This window comes from Tetrao urogallus, assembly GCF_951394365.1.
Source record: "Tetrao urogallus genome assembly, chromosome: Z".
Lineage (NCBI taxonomy): Eukaryota > Metazoa > Chordata > Aves > Galliformes > Phasianidae > Tetrao > Tetrao urogallus.
This window is the reverse complement of record NC_136816.1, coordinates 32,472,241-32,488,105: the sequence shown is the minus strand read 5'-3', so window position 1 is coordinate 32,488,105 and position 15,865 is coordinate 32,472,241. Positions and strand designations below refer to the sequence as shown.

General features: G+C 40.0%; 1 protein-coding gene across 1 annotated transcript in view; it reads right to left on the bottom strand.

The window, feature by feature from the left end:
• Nucleotides 1-15,865, bottom strand: part of CNTNAP4 (contactin associated protein family member 4) — a gene marked incomplete at both ends in the record, with an annotated part of 193,079 nt that overhangs the window by 101,649 nt on the left and 75,565 nt on the right. Inside the window, one exon of the mRNA XM_079548789.1 lies at nucleotides 11,308-11,501. Within this exon, the coding sequence (XP_079404915.1) occupies nucleotides 11,308-11,501 (194 nt within the window). The remainder of the gene's footprint in view (nucleotides 1-11,307; nucleotides 11,502-15,865) is intronic.

Below are 15,865 nucleotides of genomic sequence, written 5' to 3'. Positions count from 1 at the left end.
ACCCCACCTATCACTCCTCTTCCAAGAGTTCAATTATCAAAGTCCACAGAAGAAATGAAATACAAGAGAACATAATGCCTATCATAAATACCAGATCTAAAACTTTGGTTATCATAGTCTGAGAGATTACAGGGGCAAAATTCAGAAATGCATTGAAGTATACTGTTGCAGATTATTTTAAAGAAGGCCTTTGTATTCTCAGCATAAAAGAAATGAGTGAGAAAAGAAACAGTAACAATCAGACATTAGTCAAAAAGTAATAATTTTTGTCATTAGATAATACCAGTAGCTCCTTGCTAAAACGCTGCTCGATCATTCAGGCTGAAGTTTCCAATTATACAGTCTCTAAAACACAGAAAGTTTACTGCATAGTTTATATGCATTTGAAACAAGGTACCATTTGCCACAGAGTTAACTAGATCAATCTATACCTGTGACAGGGGGGCAATAGGCTCCTACTCTCCTTCCCCCCTCCCACCTGGCCCCACAGAATGGGAAGGGAAAGGGAGAAGAGATAGGGAGATGAGAGCTGGGCTCAAGGAAGGAAAAAAAAACAGCGGCAACAGTCTATAGAGGAAAACTTATTTTACTAACTATGATATTGGAATGCAAGATACCACAATATAATACAATCTAATTAAAATTGAGACTAATAAATCAAATAAAATAAGTAAGAGATAGAGTTCCCAAGACCAAGTCAAACCTGAAAAGCTTGGAACGGCTAGGAAAGCACCCTCCAGCACCCACTGCAAGACTGTAAGAAACTGTGCCACCTGGAAGGGCCAAACCCCATCACTTCTGTAATGTGTAGGGACAGGTACCTGGAATTGGATCATTAATACTTTAACTCCCAGTGCACTACATGATCTTATGATGATGTGGGATACCAAAAAACAAAAAACCATGACATTCCACCCCTTCTTCTACATCACTACATTATGCTTAATATATATACATCTATACAAACAATGATTAAAATGCATTACACACACGTCTATATAAATATATATACAGAGAATTACTGACTGCACTACCCCAGCATCAAATTTCCTTGTGGCACACATTGAACATCCCCGTTTTTCTGCATCACCCACTAAGTGGACGCAGTCCCTGGGCAAAAACGGTACCACAGAGAGGTTTGCCCTTTCCAGAAGCTGGAAGGACCCAAACTGCTTTTCCCAACATGCTCTTTACATGTATTACAGGAACTTTATCTCACTCTTCGGTATGTAAGGAGCTGGATTGGGTAGGACCACCGTGATTGATAGATCCTCTGGTATTGACCAACAAGGTGGCTTTTGCTAAATGCTTCTCCCAATGCTTAAATGTTGCACCACCCATTGCTTTCAACATGTCAGCATTTCAGCTTTCAGCAATCCATTATCGTTCAATTTTATCAGAAGCTGGTGCATGATAGCGGATATGATAAATCCACTCAATGCCATATGTTCTCTGGCCCAAGTATTTACAAGAGAATTTTTGAAATGAGTCCCATTATCTGACTCAGTTTTTTCTGGGGTGCCATGTTGTCACAGGACTTGTTTCTCGAGACCCAGTATGGTGTTTCGGGTGTTAGCATGGGGTACTGCATGTGTTTCAGGCCACCCAGTGGATGCCTGCACCATGGTAAGCACATAACAATCACTGTGAGATCATGGCAAGGTGATATAATCAACCTGCCACTCCTCCCCATATTTATACTTTTCCCATTGCCCTTCCTCCCAGAGAGGTTTCATCCTCTTGGTTTATTTAATTATGGCACATGTGTCACAGTCATGAATAACCTGTTTAATAGCACCCATAGTTAAGTCCACCCGTTGGTCTCTAGCCCATTTATATGTTGCATCTCTTCCTTGGTAGCTCAAGGTCTCCTGGCCCCACAGAGATAGAAATAATTCATCCTTGTTCTGCCAGTCCAGGTCTATTTGAGCCACCTCAATTTTGGCAGCTTGGTCTACCTGATGGTTATTTTGTTGTTCTTCGGTAGCTTGACTCCTGGGCACATGAGCATCTACATGGCACACCTTTACAGCCATATCCTTTATTTGAGCAGTAATGTCTTTCCAAACCCAAATAGGTTTACCCCTCTGCTGCCAGTCATTTTGCTCCCATCGCTGTAACCACCCCCATAAGATGTTTGCCATTACCCATGAGTCAGTATAAAGATAAAGCATTGTCCATCTCTCCCATTCAGCAACGTCCTAGGCCAACTGGACAGCCTTTACCTCTGCAACTTGGCTTGATTCTCCTTTCCCTTCAGTGGCCTTTGCAACTTGTGTGGGGCTCCACATTGCAGCTTTCCATCTGTGATGCATCCCCACAATACGACACAATCCATCTGTGAACAGGGACAATTTATTTTCATTTTCTGGTAGTTCATTGTATGGTGGGGCCTCTTTAGCTCACAATACCTCTTCTCCTGATGATGTTCCAAACTTTTTACCTTCAGGCCAGTCTGTGATCACCTGTAGGATTCCTGGATAGCTGAGGTTCCCCATCCATGCTCGTTGTGTAACCAGCTCAATCCACTTACTCCAAATAGTATCAGTTGCATGACGGGTGGAGGGAACCTTTCCTTTAAACATCCAGTCAACTGCCAGTCAAGATGCTAGAAGGAGCTGTGTTTCAGTACCAACTACTTCAGAAGCAGCCCTAATCCCCTCATACAAGGTTAAGATCTACTTTTCAGCTGGAGTGTAGCACTCTTCGGACACCCTGTAGGCTCGAGTCCAGAATCCCAGGTCTCAGGTTTCTCCTGAATCTCTTTGCCACAGACTCCAAGTAGGAACTTTCTCTCCAGCAGCAATGTAGAGGATGTTCTTTACATCCCGTCCTATTCATACTGGCCCTAGGGCCACGGCACAGGGGCTTTCAATGAGGCTATAGTTTGGAACCTGCATTCTCCAAAAGCCCACTGCACCCAGAAAAGACTGTGTCTCTTTCTTGCTCGTGGGTGGAGACATAGCAGTGATTTTGTCAATCACATATGCTGGAATGTGATGATGCCCATCTTGCCACTTTATACCTAGGAACTGAATCTCCTGGGCAGGTCTGTTCACTTTGCTTCACTTAATAGCAAAACTAGCTTGCAGAAGAATTCGGATTATTCGCTCTCCTTTTGTGAACACTTCTTTTGCTGTATTGCCCCACACAGTGACATCATCGATGTATTGTAGGCACTCAGGAGCACTGCCCAGTTCCAATACAGTTTGGATCAACCCATGGCAAATGGCTGGGCTGTGTTTTCACCTCTGGGGCAAATGGTTCCAAGTATACAACCCTCCATGTGAAAGCAAGCTGTGACCTACATTCTGTGGCCAAAGGAATGGAAAAGAAGGCGTTAACAATGTCAATCGTGGTATATCATTTGGCTGCCTTTGACTGCAGTTCATACTGGAATTCTAACATGTGGAATCCTACATGCGGCAACAGCAGCACTCAGTGGGAGTGTGACTTCATTCAGGCCATGGTAGTCCACCATCAGCCTCCATTCTCCACTTGCTTTATGCACTGGTCATATGAGGCAGTTAAAAGGCGAGTGAGCTTTGCTGATCACTCCCTGTTTCTAGTTGACGAATTAAGTTATGAATGGGGAGCAGGGAATCCCTGTTGGTGCTGTACTGTAGTCTGTGTTTTTGTGGCAGTTAGTACCTGCTGCTCTTTCACTAGTAGCAACCCCACAACAGACGGATCTTCTGACAGGCCAGGCAAAACAGACAGCTGCTTAATGTCTGTTCCACACCCGCTATTCCAAAGGTCCATCTATATTCCTTAGGATCCTTGAAATGCCCCCTTCTGAGGTGATCGATACCTAGCATACATGGAGCCCCTGGGCCAGTCACAGTAGGATGTTTTTGCCAGTCTTTACCAGTAAGGCTTATCTTGGCCTCCAACACAGTCAATTCTTGAGAGCTCCCAGTCACTCCAGAAATATGGATTGATTCATGTCCCTTCATGACATGGCATCAGAGTGCACTGTGCACTGGTATCCACTAGTGCCTTTTATTTCTGTGGTTCTGATGTGCCAGGCCATCGAATCCACACAGTCCAATAAACTATTATGCATTCCCTCCCCATACTGAGGGGCAGTGCCCCTCTATTCATTACCTGTGTTAACTGGAGCAACTGCACTGGTGATTGATCTGTTTTGTAACTCTGTCACCCATGCTCATAGTACAGAAGGAGCTTGGTCATGCCTTCTCCTCATGTCTTCTCCATGGCCATGTAGGTAATGTTAATTTGCGATGTAGTATTCCTTACTGGAGCTGGAAAGCGTTTGCCTTTAGCAGCTGAGATTTTTGGTGGTGCACATCAGAAAGAGGGTTCATCATCTTTAATTAGTTGGATTCACATTAGTTTGATCAGCTCCTTCATTAGACTCTTTTGACTATCCTGGTCTTCATCAAGTGTTTCTGATACTACTACAGGTTTGTCATGATTAATCAATAGAGACACTTGCTCTTGCATTTCATTCAGTTGGTGCATTGCTTGTAAGATGACGGAAATGGAAACGTGAGTTGGGGGTAGCTGTTATTCATAGCTCTGGAGCGTAATAATCAATTCAAAAACTAACGGTCTTCCCTGTTGGTCCTGGTATCTGTCAAACGTCGCTGCTAGTATACCAGCATATATTTCTGGTGCTGTTGTTGCGAGTTTCCGCCATATATCAGGCATTGTCCTCACTCTCTCAGGGTTGTGGTCTTGGAGTGGGTGGTTAGGAATAAAATTATGGTCATACAACATTTTCTCTATGGCTATTTCCCTCAAATACTGAACACCCTATTCAACTGTATCCCACTTTTTCATCACAGGCTTCAAGCCGTCTTTGAAGGGATACCTGTCCTTCACAGCTATTAACAAGCATTCCCATAGGGTGGCAGCCCATTCAAACATCCACTAATCCCTCTGTCAATAGCTGGATCTCTGGCAATGCCTCCTAGTTGGCGAGCTTCATCACCATCTAGAGACAAGCTACTGGCCCCGCTGTCCCAACAGCAAAGCAACCAGGAAATGAGAGCTTCATCCAGGTGCCGTGTAAACTCTTTTCTTGAGCCTTGGATTTCAGTCATCTTCAAAGGCCAATGAGTAGTAATAGAGACTTCCTCTTCATCACTCTCTCTCTCTTAGTTTTTTCTTTTTTTCCTTCCCCGATGATGGTGGTTCTGAGGAAGGCTCCTCGCCTGGATCTTCCTCTACCTCCTCCTCCGCTTCTTCTCTTTTCCATTTCTTGCCTTCCACAGGGGCAACTGACATTTTTACTGCTGTCTCCTATGATTGATCAGATTTGACTTGGAGATTTTTCCCTTTGGCTTGAACCTCAGCTCAGAAACTCTCTCTCTCCAGAATAGTATTATATAGGGCATGGTAAGCACAAGCCAAACCCCAAATAAGTTGTACCTCCTTAGATCTATGTAAGCTGCATCCTCCCTGACTCAAATACTGGATTAGTTTCTCAGGATCCCACAGGTGTTCAAGAGTGAAATCCCATGACATTGTGGGTCCCCATGATTCTAAGATTTTTCCTAAACCTCTCCATATTCCCTACCAGTCAGCATTTTCTGGTTTTGGATGAGACTCCTTGCACACACCATGAATGCATGCTAATAGATTCAGGGAGATTGATAACATGCACAGTGGTAGTGCCACGACCATGAACATTAACTCATTAATGTCAACATTAATGTGTGACAAACTGAGAAGAAAATCTGGAAACTGGTCTGAACATCATATTGTCGGTAAGATTAGCTATTCCATTCGGGATGTAGTTGTTTGTAAAATTAGCTATTCTATCTGGGATGTGTCAAAATTCAAATCATACTACAATGCATGTAAGTACCATGCAGGTGTGTCCATCAGTGCCCTTATTTGGTTATGTGTGAACACAATTACACAACAAGAAATCATAACATTGATAATTGGAACATGATGGCATTGAATCTCTTACACAGCACCCCCACAATAAAGAGTGGGCTCATTGCTGGTAGCTGCTAAAAAGGGCTTAATGAATAGAACATGAGAAGAGGAGGAAAATTTAAAAAAATGTAAAAGCACTGCCCAGACTAAGCAGTGCTCAAAGTTTACAAATATCCCAGAATACTCGCAGTACAGCTGGGCTCTCAAGGTCAAGTTTGTCAGCACAGAAACCTGAACTGCTGATAAAGATCCCTAACAAAGCTCTCTGAGAGCAGAGAGAGAGATTCATTCTAAAAGCTAAAAAGCAGCTTACGCCTGCATCCTTCACCACAAAACTGCTACACGAGTTAACTAGATCAATTTATGCAGAAGGTCCCTGGGCTCCCCCGGGCCGGACAAAGTTTTCTCCCCCCCCCCCCCCCCCCCCCCCCCCCAATCAGTTGCCCTAATACAAGCAAGAACAATTTACATTTTACTTGCTATAGTGTAGCTTCTCCTGCCCCCAAAATCAACCCTCAGTCTGGTTGTCATGCGCAAAGATTTGCTCAAGCAGATGAGGAGATGCCAAAGACCTTGCTCAGGACTGATAACACTGCCTTGATGACAGAGATAATAACCACTAATGAATACTTTGTGAATAGCGAACAGCCCAAAAACCCCTTGATCACTAATCCTCATAACAAGACCACACATGACCCCCTGGTTCCTTCTAAGTACGATGAAGCTTGAGTGACTATGGTCATGAAGGAGACTATGCGGAACAACAGTTGTATGTGACTTACTGAGATGTCCATCTCTTATGAGAAAGTACAGTGTTGAAGAAAGCTCCAGAGTGCAGTGAAGTGAGCATACAAAGAGTCTGTTCCATGATCGTTCTCTTTGCAATACAAACTGAAATCTTGAATTGCTGGTAATACCAGAGGATCTTGATATGCTGACTCTAAGAGATATAGCATGGAAGGTGGAGTGGAATGTAAATACTGCAGCCACATTCTATATTTTGGAACTGATAAACTGCATAACTGTCACAATCAGCAGTTTTTCGCTTTCTGTCACACCAATTGCAATAAATATATATATATGTGTGTGTTTGTGTGTGACCAGTGTTACTCAAACTCTACTTGAAAGTAAGAAAATGCTATAAAAATAACTTAGGAGAGGAGAAATTTAAATCACAATACTACTTACAGAAAAATCAGGAGAACATTGCTGACTCAGCATAGCTGAATCAGCTGATATGCTGATCTAAACACCCCCAGATGGACACCAGTTGGGGTGTCCTAAGTTATGCCAAATATTTTCCTGGAAAACTTAGAAGCCTCTGTGGAGTTGTTCCATAATTAAAATGTTTGTCATCAGCTGCATTATTCGCATTCTTGGTACTTTCATGTGCTCTGGAGACAGTGTATTTATCACTGACAATCCAAAAGCGCTATTCATTAGCCCACCCAAGACTGTGATCTGAGTGTGATCAAGCTCCTTAAGGATGGCCATGTTTGCTCATTCAAACACAACTAGATCAAAGAAGCATGGTGCTATTGGTCCATCACTAATTCTGATGATTCATTGTATTGAACATGACTGCACTAAAAGCACTGAACTAGGCATCACTCAAAATCTTAGCCACCCTCAAATCCTCTGATATCTGAAGACAAGCTGAAGCACAGGGGAGTTCACTTTCTGTCAAACTTCTTGACTGTTTGACACAACAATGGCATTAGTTATATCTTGAATGTTTATTTAAGATAAATATAACGAAAGGTTCTGACTGAAGAATGATCCTGAGTTGGAACAGTGGGTTCTGATAGGGAACAAAACTGGATTGCTACATGACTAGAAGCATGGGTTGCATGCCAGTTTTAAGGAAAGCAGTATTTGCAGCTGGAGCTGCTTGTTTTGATAGGGTATCGACCTTGCCGGTTATCTTGTTTTGCAGATTGTTGAGCTTGTATGCAGGTGTTCCACCTAGGCTCTGCACCATGTGCTGGCCATGCAGATGCATTGTACAAATGGAAAAAATCCTGCGGACCCTAGAGAGATTAAAAGCAGGAGGTGGGTTCTAGTGGATTGGTGGGGAAAAGTGCACAATGCTGATTCTACCTATTATTCCAGTGCCAGCATGTTCCTTTTATTTATCCTGTATAGCATTTAATCCATCTCTCAAGGGTTGGTAGGTAATATTGGTTAGGCAGTTTCTGCTTGCTGCTTCTTGAGATATACTGTCTCTCAGATCCAAACATACCCTGAAACAACTCATATCCTTTTAGAACTTAGAATCTGTTTAGAATAATGAACAGGTTCGGTGGGGGGAATTGTGAGCCTTCCCATTATAAGGTGTGGTATGGCATAGCTATGTGAGAAGGACAGGGTGCTAGCAGAGGTCCTCAACCTGCTGCTCTGAGAAGTACCGGCAACACTAGCAGTACATACAAAAACCTCTGAAGATGAGGCAGTAACTGCTGGGGCAATACGAGAAGGCAACAAGGAAACTCAAGTGAAATACTTAAAAGGAATTAAGTAGTTATCCTCTAAAAACCTGACAAGACCAGCTGCCCAGATGTGCCTCTTTACCAATGCATGCAGCTTGGGAAACAAACAGGAAAAGCTGGAAGCCACTGTGCTACTAGAAAACCATGATACTACAGCTGTCAGCAAAACCTGGTGGGATAATTCATATGACTAGAATGTGGCTATCAATGGCCACAAGCTGTTCAGAAGGAATAGGTGAAGAAGGAGGGAAGGGAGTGTTGCTGTCTACATCAGGGAAGGAATAGAATGTAAAAAGCTGTCCCTAAAGAATAGTCATGCACAAGTTAAAAGCCTGTGGGTGACAGAGACAGAGGCAGCAAAGGAAGCCTTGTGATCAGTGTCTACTACAGGCCACATGATCAAGCAGAGCCTGTTAATGAAGCCTTCCATCTCCAGCTACAGGAGGTGTCATGACTGCAAACACTAGTGCTGCTGGGGTACTTCAACCACCCAGACTTCTGCTAGAAAAGTAGCATGGCAAGATGTAGGCAAGCCAAAATGCTCCTGGAATGCACTGACGTTAACATCCTAGATGAAGTAATAGATAGCCCAAAAAGGGAGAATGCAGTACTGGAACTGTTGCTCACCAGTGCAAATTATCTGATTTGTGACACCAGGATTGGAAGTTGCCTGGGCTGTAGTGACCATGCTATGATTGAATTCACTCTCCTGAGGGATATGATACAGGCAAAAGTAAAATTAGGATGCCAAATTTTAGGAAAGCTAACTTTCAGCTCTTCAGGGGGTTAGTCAACAAAACAGCCTGGGAAACTGTTCTCATGGGCAAGGGTGCAGAGGAGAGCTCGTAGATCTATCATAGATCTTGATCTACTGTTGAGGCCCTGGATCTTCAGAGGCTCAGAGAAGGGCAATGAAGCTGCTGAGGGCTCTGGAGCACAAACCTTATGAGAAGCACCTGAAGGAGCTGGGATTGGTCAGTCTGGAGAAGAGGAGGCTTGGGGGTCACCTTGTTGCTCTCTACAACTACCTGAAGGGAGGTTGTGGTAAGATGGGGATCAGCCTTTTCTCTCATGTAACTAGCAGTAAGACTAGAGGGAATAACAAGAAGTTGTGCTAGGGGAGATTCAGGTTGGACATTAGGAAATAGCTTTTCTCCAAGAGCAGTCAGGCACTGGAGTGGGCTGCCCGAGGTGGTGGTGAAGTCACCATTCCTGGAGGTGTTCAAGAAACATTTAGATGTTGTACTGAGGGAGATGATTTAGTGGGAAAAACTGGTGATAGGTGGATGGTTGAAGTGGATAATCTTAGAATTCTTGGTGATTCTATGATTCTATGATCTTTAAGGAAGAGCTCTCTTTCCGCAGATGTAAGAAGTCAGGAAAAGAAGGCAAGAGACTGGCATAGGTGAATCAGGACCCCCGGTCAAACTAAAGAGCTCAAGATCCCTAAAATCCAAATCCTTTACAGAGGAAGCTGGGAATATGTGCAGCCATATAATTCACTATTTATAAAATTTTATTACATATCATCAAAATTGTAAATGTTGGAAGTAAGTTATTTCCATATAAACTCAGAAGATTGAGAAAATGATGGCATATATGTATGTGTGTGCATACAAAACTTTCCATTTTTTCGTCAGCTAAGATACGTGAAATGGAAAATTAAACATAAAATATAAGCCTACTAATATACACAGACAAAAACATACTTCATTTTTTCATTAAAAATGTTAAAAGATTTACAGATTTACTTTTAAATTATTACAAACTAAAGAGACAGTTAATCTATGAGACGAAGCCTAGTAAATGTAATGGAATCAGTTTTTCAGAAGTATCTTCATGATTAAAGGATTTTAAATTCTAAATGAAATCTATATGAAAGATAAACATACTGATGTAAGATAGCATTTATGTCATCAGTGAACTGTCAATGAGAATGCTAAGATCAATATACATCGCAAAATTGCTATAATTCTTTTTAGATCAGTTCCTATCATGTAGAGAAGTGAAGACTAATCACATTCAGCAACCAAAGAGATGAGAGAGGTTAATCTGAGAGAGCAAACTGATAATAAATAAAAGTCAAAATTCAAATGCACAAAATGAAATACATTTAACATAATATTTAATTGTAGCAAAAAACATTGAAGCCTGAAGTCTTGTAAAACTTAAAAAAAAATGAATCAGCTCTTCATTTGGATAGAAGAATAGAAGAATGACAAAATGAAATCAGAGTACAAAAACACTAATATTATTCCAATAATCCAGTCTGTAGACGCTGGGGTTCAAAGACAGATATAACCATAGTCTAAACATATAATTCAATGTTCTATTTCTGTTTTGGACATTATCTATCTGTTACTGAAAATCTTCAACTCTCATTAAACTTAGCATTAATGGGATGTGATGGACATAGTCGCACTTATAAATTATTAGCTACAAAGATAATAGGTGAAAAAATGCTTAAAATATCAAATCAATATCAGAATCTAGACTTGGAATTAGGAACAAAAATTACACTTACATGAAATGTTTCTGTCTGCATACCTTTATATCTTTTTTTGTTTTCAATGAAAAAGCAAATCTGATATGAAATCAATACAGTCAATATTTCAGGAAAACAATTTTATCACACACAGAAGGAAAAAATGAGATTTTGCAGTAATACTCTAGTCTTCAGAATACATTCTTGAGTCACATAATGAAGTAACGTTAAAGCCAAATTTTTTAAGTTTGTTTGCTTTTCAGTGCTCCTTATCTTGTCAAAAGCTAGAATTTTTCATGCATCTAATTGTTTCAAAATTTTCATTGTAGTTCTTTTTATTCCACTCCCTTGCTTACTACACATCTCCAATAATTTTATGTCTTCTGGAGAAATCTAATTCTTATTACTGAAGTAACATACCCAAATGCTTTCTTCTTGACGATATTGTTTCCAGTTTCGTCCACTATCACTGAACATTAGAAGGTAGTTTGTTACCCAGTCAGAGCTCCCATAACCACCTTGAGTAGCAACAGCAGTTATCTCAGTTCTTTCACCAAGGTCAATCTGAAGCCATTGATATTTATTAGACACAAGTGGAGACCAACCACCAGCACCTAAAAAAGGAATGAAAAATATTGGAATTTACAAAATTCTAATTAAAAAAAAAAAAGAATTTAAGATGTACTTGCTTCAAAATTCTTTAGGTAATGCCTAGAAACTCTTGTAAAACGAGATATAGAGTACTTAATGTATGCAACCATTTCTAAATATTAAAATTCAACATGAATTTACTCCTTTTTGTCACTTACAAATTAAATTTTATAACGAGTCAACAAAGTAACTCTTATTCAATTAGACAAAGCTCTTCAAGAGAAAATCTTAGAAATTATTTTATTTACCATTGTTTAACTGGAGATTATAATTCTCTCTGGACTATGTGAACTTTTAAAGTCACTTTTAAACTGAATGACTCTGCACAATGCTTTTCCATGAGACTTGGGTGTAGAGATCCATATATGAAGAAATAAAGCGCAGTTTATTAATTTACATTTGCCTCTTAAAGTGAGTAGAAAGTCTGTATGAAAACCATTTGTCACTATGAGGTCTATCCATGCAATTCCGGTCAGGAGATATATAAGCTTATGACGATTAAGCTTAACCCAAAACACATAGCTAATTTAAAAAAATAGAGAAAAAAGAAAAGAAAACAAAGCAAAACATAAAGAAACCCCACACCTTATCTGCTTAGTTCTCTTTTCCTTAGCTTGCTCTATTTACTCAGATCACAAGATACATGTGGAGCAGCTTGAACAAGTGTGGAGAAGGAACATGAGGAGGATTAAAGGGCTAGACACACTGCCCATGAGGGAGTTGAGCTTATTCAGCCTGAAGAAGAGGAGGTTTCAAAATCTTCTTGCAACCTTTCAAAAGAAGGGGCTCATAAAAAAGATGGAGAACAATTTTTTTTTTGCACAATCTGATAATGATAGGGAGAACAGTTTTAAGCCAAAGGAAAGGAGAATTAGTTTAGATGTTAATAGGAAATTGTTTCCTCAGAGGGTGGTGAGGCACTGGAACAGGCTGCCTAAAGAAGCGATGTAGTTCAAGGCCAGTTTGGATGGGGCCCTAGGTGCCCTGATCTTGTAATCGGCAACCCTACTTAAGGCAGAGAGTTTAAAACTAAATGATCTTTAAGGTCATTTCCAGCTTAATTAATTATATGATTCTATGATCAGGCTAATTCCTGACTCAAGTCAGATGAAAGAGCCCAAGGGCAGGACACAAACAAGTGAAATACAAAATGTGAGAAAATAAAAATAAGATTTTTTAAATTTATTTTGCAAATTTTGTCAAGGATTCAGACATGATTAGCACCTTCTAGGTTTTATTTAAGTACGTGGTGACAGAAAATGGGAAGCGATCTGTTTCATACTCACAGATTTGGATTTAACATAGATAAATTTACCCTCTAATAGTCTTGAAAAAAATAGACAACACAGAGCATCCAATAAATATAGTTTCCATAAAAATCAATAAAAACTGTTTTATTAAAAAAAAAAAAAAAAAAAAAAAAAGAGCAATCCAATCTTATGCTTCTGTGGAATTTGTGGCACTTAACATTTTGTAAATAAAACATCACATGATTTAATTTTATTCCAAGGTTTTGAGTAAAGATTTCAACATTATCTTGAGGGAAAAAAAAGATACTAAATATAAAATGAGATTAAATCTACTGATGACAGTAAATGGAAAGTGTTTACAAAAATATGTAACAGTGCATATATGAAATTACAAATTTTCCCACACATTCATACATTAATTAAAATTTAACAGAGTCCTGATTTAAACCTAAGGTTGAAATTTAAGGATGTCTTAGTGTTTTTCTGAATTCTTTTAAAATTTTTACAAATAAATCAGAATAAATTAGGATAAATTAGGATTTTTGTTGTGGAAACAATGGCCAAACAGGAATTTGAAATTTCATTTCATCATAATTAGTGAATTGTAAGTTTCTGAAAACATTGTCAAAATTCAGTTTCTAGCAAGTTGTACATTTTGACACAGATTACTTTCTTCCCTAACTGATCATAAAGCTGACAACAAGCATCACTCTGAGATTATGAGGCAAAAAAAAAAAGAACAATTACATAGACAAGTATTCCATTTAAATAAGAAGAATGTAATACTAAAGCACCACCCTTGATGTTCATGTAAGTGCATAGATTTTTTTACATCTGTTTTTATAAGATTGGTGAGAGGACAAAATTTAATCACTGGTTAAACTTACATGGTCACAATTACTTTATGTCTACAAATTTACTAATAATTTCTATGTTCAACCCTATTACAGAATAATTTCCCTAAAATTTTTTCAAACAGAAATTTCTTCAAGTAGAAATTTTAAGAATAGAAGTGATAAATCTCTTTTTTGGATTTATTTTCTGCATCTAAACTGTTATGACACAACCATCACTACCTCATCTCTGTATTAACTCTGCTTCATTATTCAGTGACTTGTAAAATAGTCTGAAATCATCAGAGATTTAAGAAAACTTCATGAATATCCAGGTCTGGAGTTTAAATAAGGAACTTCATGAGCACTAGTCAAGTGGTCCGTATCCACAGCATATATGAAATCTGTGGCACACATCATGCAAGATCATTCAACTTTACTTTCCATGAAAAATCCTCACTTTATGCACTATTATACATATCATTGTTCTTTGGGGTGGTAATATTCAAGATGGCAAGGAGATGCGTTATAAACAATAGGAGTTCTCAGACAAACTGTGCTGAGAACGTAATTTGTAGAGCTCACCTGCAAAATACTTGGAGACTAGCATATTATTCAGACTGAAGTGATGCACAAAGTTTAAAAAAAAACAAAAAACAAAAAACAAACCACCAATTAAAAAAAGATCACAAAAAGGCATATCTCTGCTACTGCAGGACTATCTGCTACCAGATGAGGGAGGTAATTTTTCCTTTATGTTGTAGGCGACTGCGAGACTCCCCCACGGAATGTGACACGATAGGCCCTCTCCCTGCTCTATGATTGATGTGTGGCACGTGCCCTTAGGGGCGTAGACGAAGCACATAGGTTTCATAAGCTAGAGTTCACGTGTAATAAACGCCATTTTGCTGTTCATCATATTGGTGTGTACGTGCAGTCATTTGGTCCTGGCCTGGTTTTAGGTCAGTACCGTAGGAGGCAATGCAACACCTTTATTTTTTTCCAGTTTTTGCAAGACAAGCCATCTTGTAGCTTATCTCCTGATCATATTGCCTGATATTCCATGGACAGAAAGAGGCATCAGATGCCTTGTGACATGATACCTGCCTGCTGATGGACTCTCCTGGACCTGCTTTGTCACTGTACCTGCTTGCTGCCTAAGGCCTGCCACGCTGCTGCTGCTCTCCCCTGGACTTTTGCTCTCATATTGACCTTGGAGTATTGGAATGGTGTGCAATAGGATGCTGCTAGACTTTGGTGGTTACTATCCCTGTTTTATGTAATTCTTACTACTTTCCTGTCTTCCCTATCTCCTGCTTTCCCTTCCCCATCCCCCTAAGTCATAATTGTCGCTGGCTTCCCCTTCCCAATCTCCCTGATTAATTAGGATTTGTAATTAACTGGTTGGACCAACATTTGAACCGCTGTTCCTTAATGTCCCATAGAGTATACATATATCTAGGAACCTCCTCTCCCTCCTATAAATTGAAGTGAGACAATCTCCCACCAGAACAGATTGCTCAAATCCCTTTTCAGTCCGGCCTTGAATGCTTCCGGGGAGGGAGCATCCACAGCCTAACTGGGCAACCTGTTCCAGTGTCTCACCACCCTCAGGGAAAAGAATTTCTTCCTAATATCTAGCCTTCAGATACCCTATTCCAGTTTAAAAATATTTCCCCTCATTCTGTCACTAACTGCCCTTACAAAAAGTCCCTCCCCAGCTTTTCTGTAGGTCCCCTTCTGGTACTGGAAGGCTGCTATAAAGTCTCCTCAGAGCCTCCTTTTCTCCATGCTGAAGAGTCCCAACTCTCTCAGCCTGTCCTCATAGGGGAGGCGCTCTGATAATCTTGATGGCCCTCCTCTTGACCTATTCCAATAACTCTTTGTCTTTCTTGTTTTGAGGGCACCAGAACTGAACACAGTACTCAAGATGGGGTATTATGAGAACAGAGTAGAGGGACAGAATTACCTCCTTTGACCTGCTGGTCACAGTTTTTTTGATGCAACTGAGGATATTTTGCATTTTGAACATTCATTGCTTTCAATTTTTGTAAAACATTAATATTCAAGTCATATAAATGACAGTACAGTGGTATTTCCTCGTGCTCTTCTCCCAGGTAATGAACAATGCTTTTTTTCAGAAATCATGCCAAGAAATGTTATTCATTAGAGTGATATAGGTACAGTTTGGTGAACTCAGGTACTTCTCTTAGACAGTGTTTAACAGGATTATAACCCGATAAT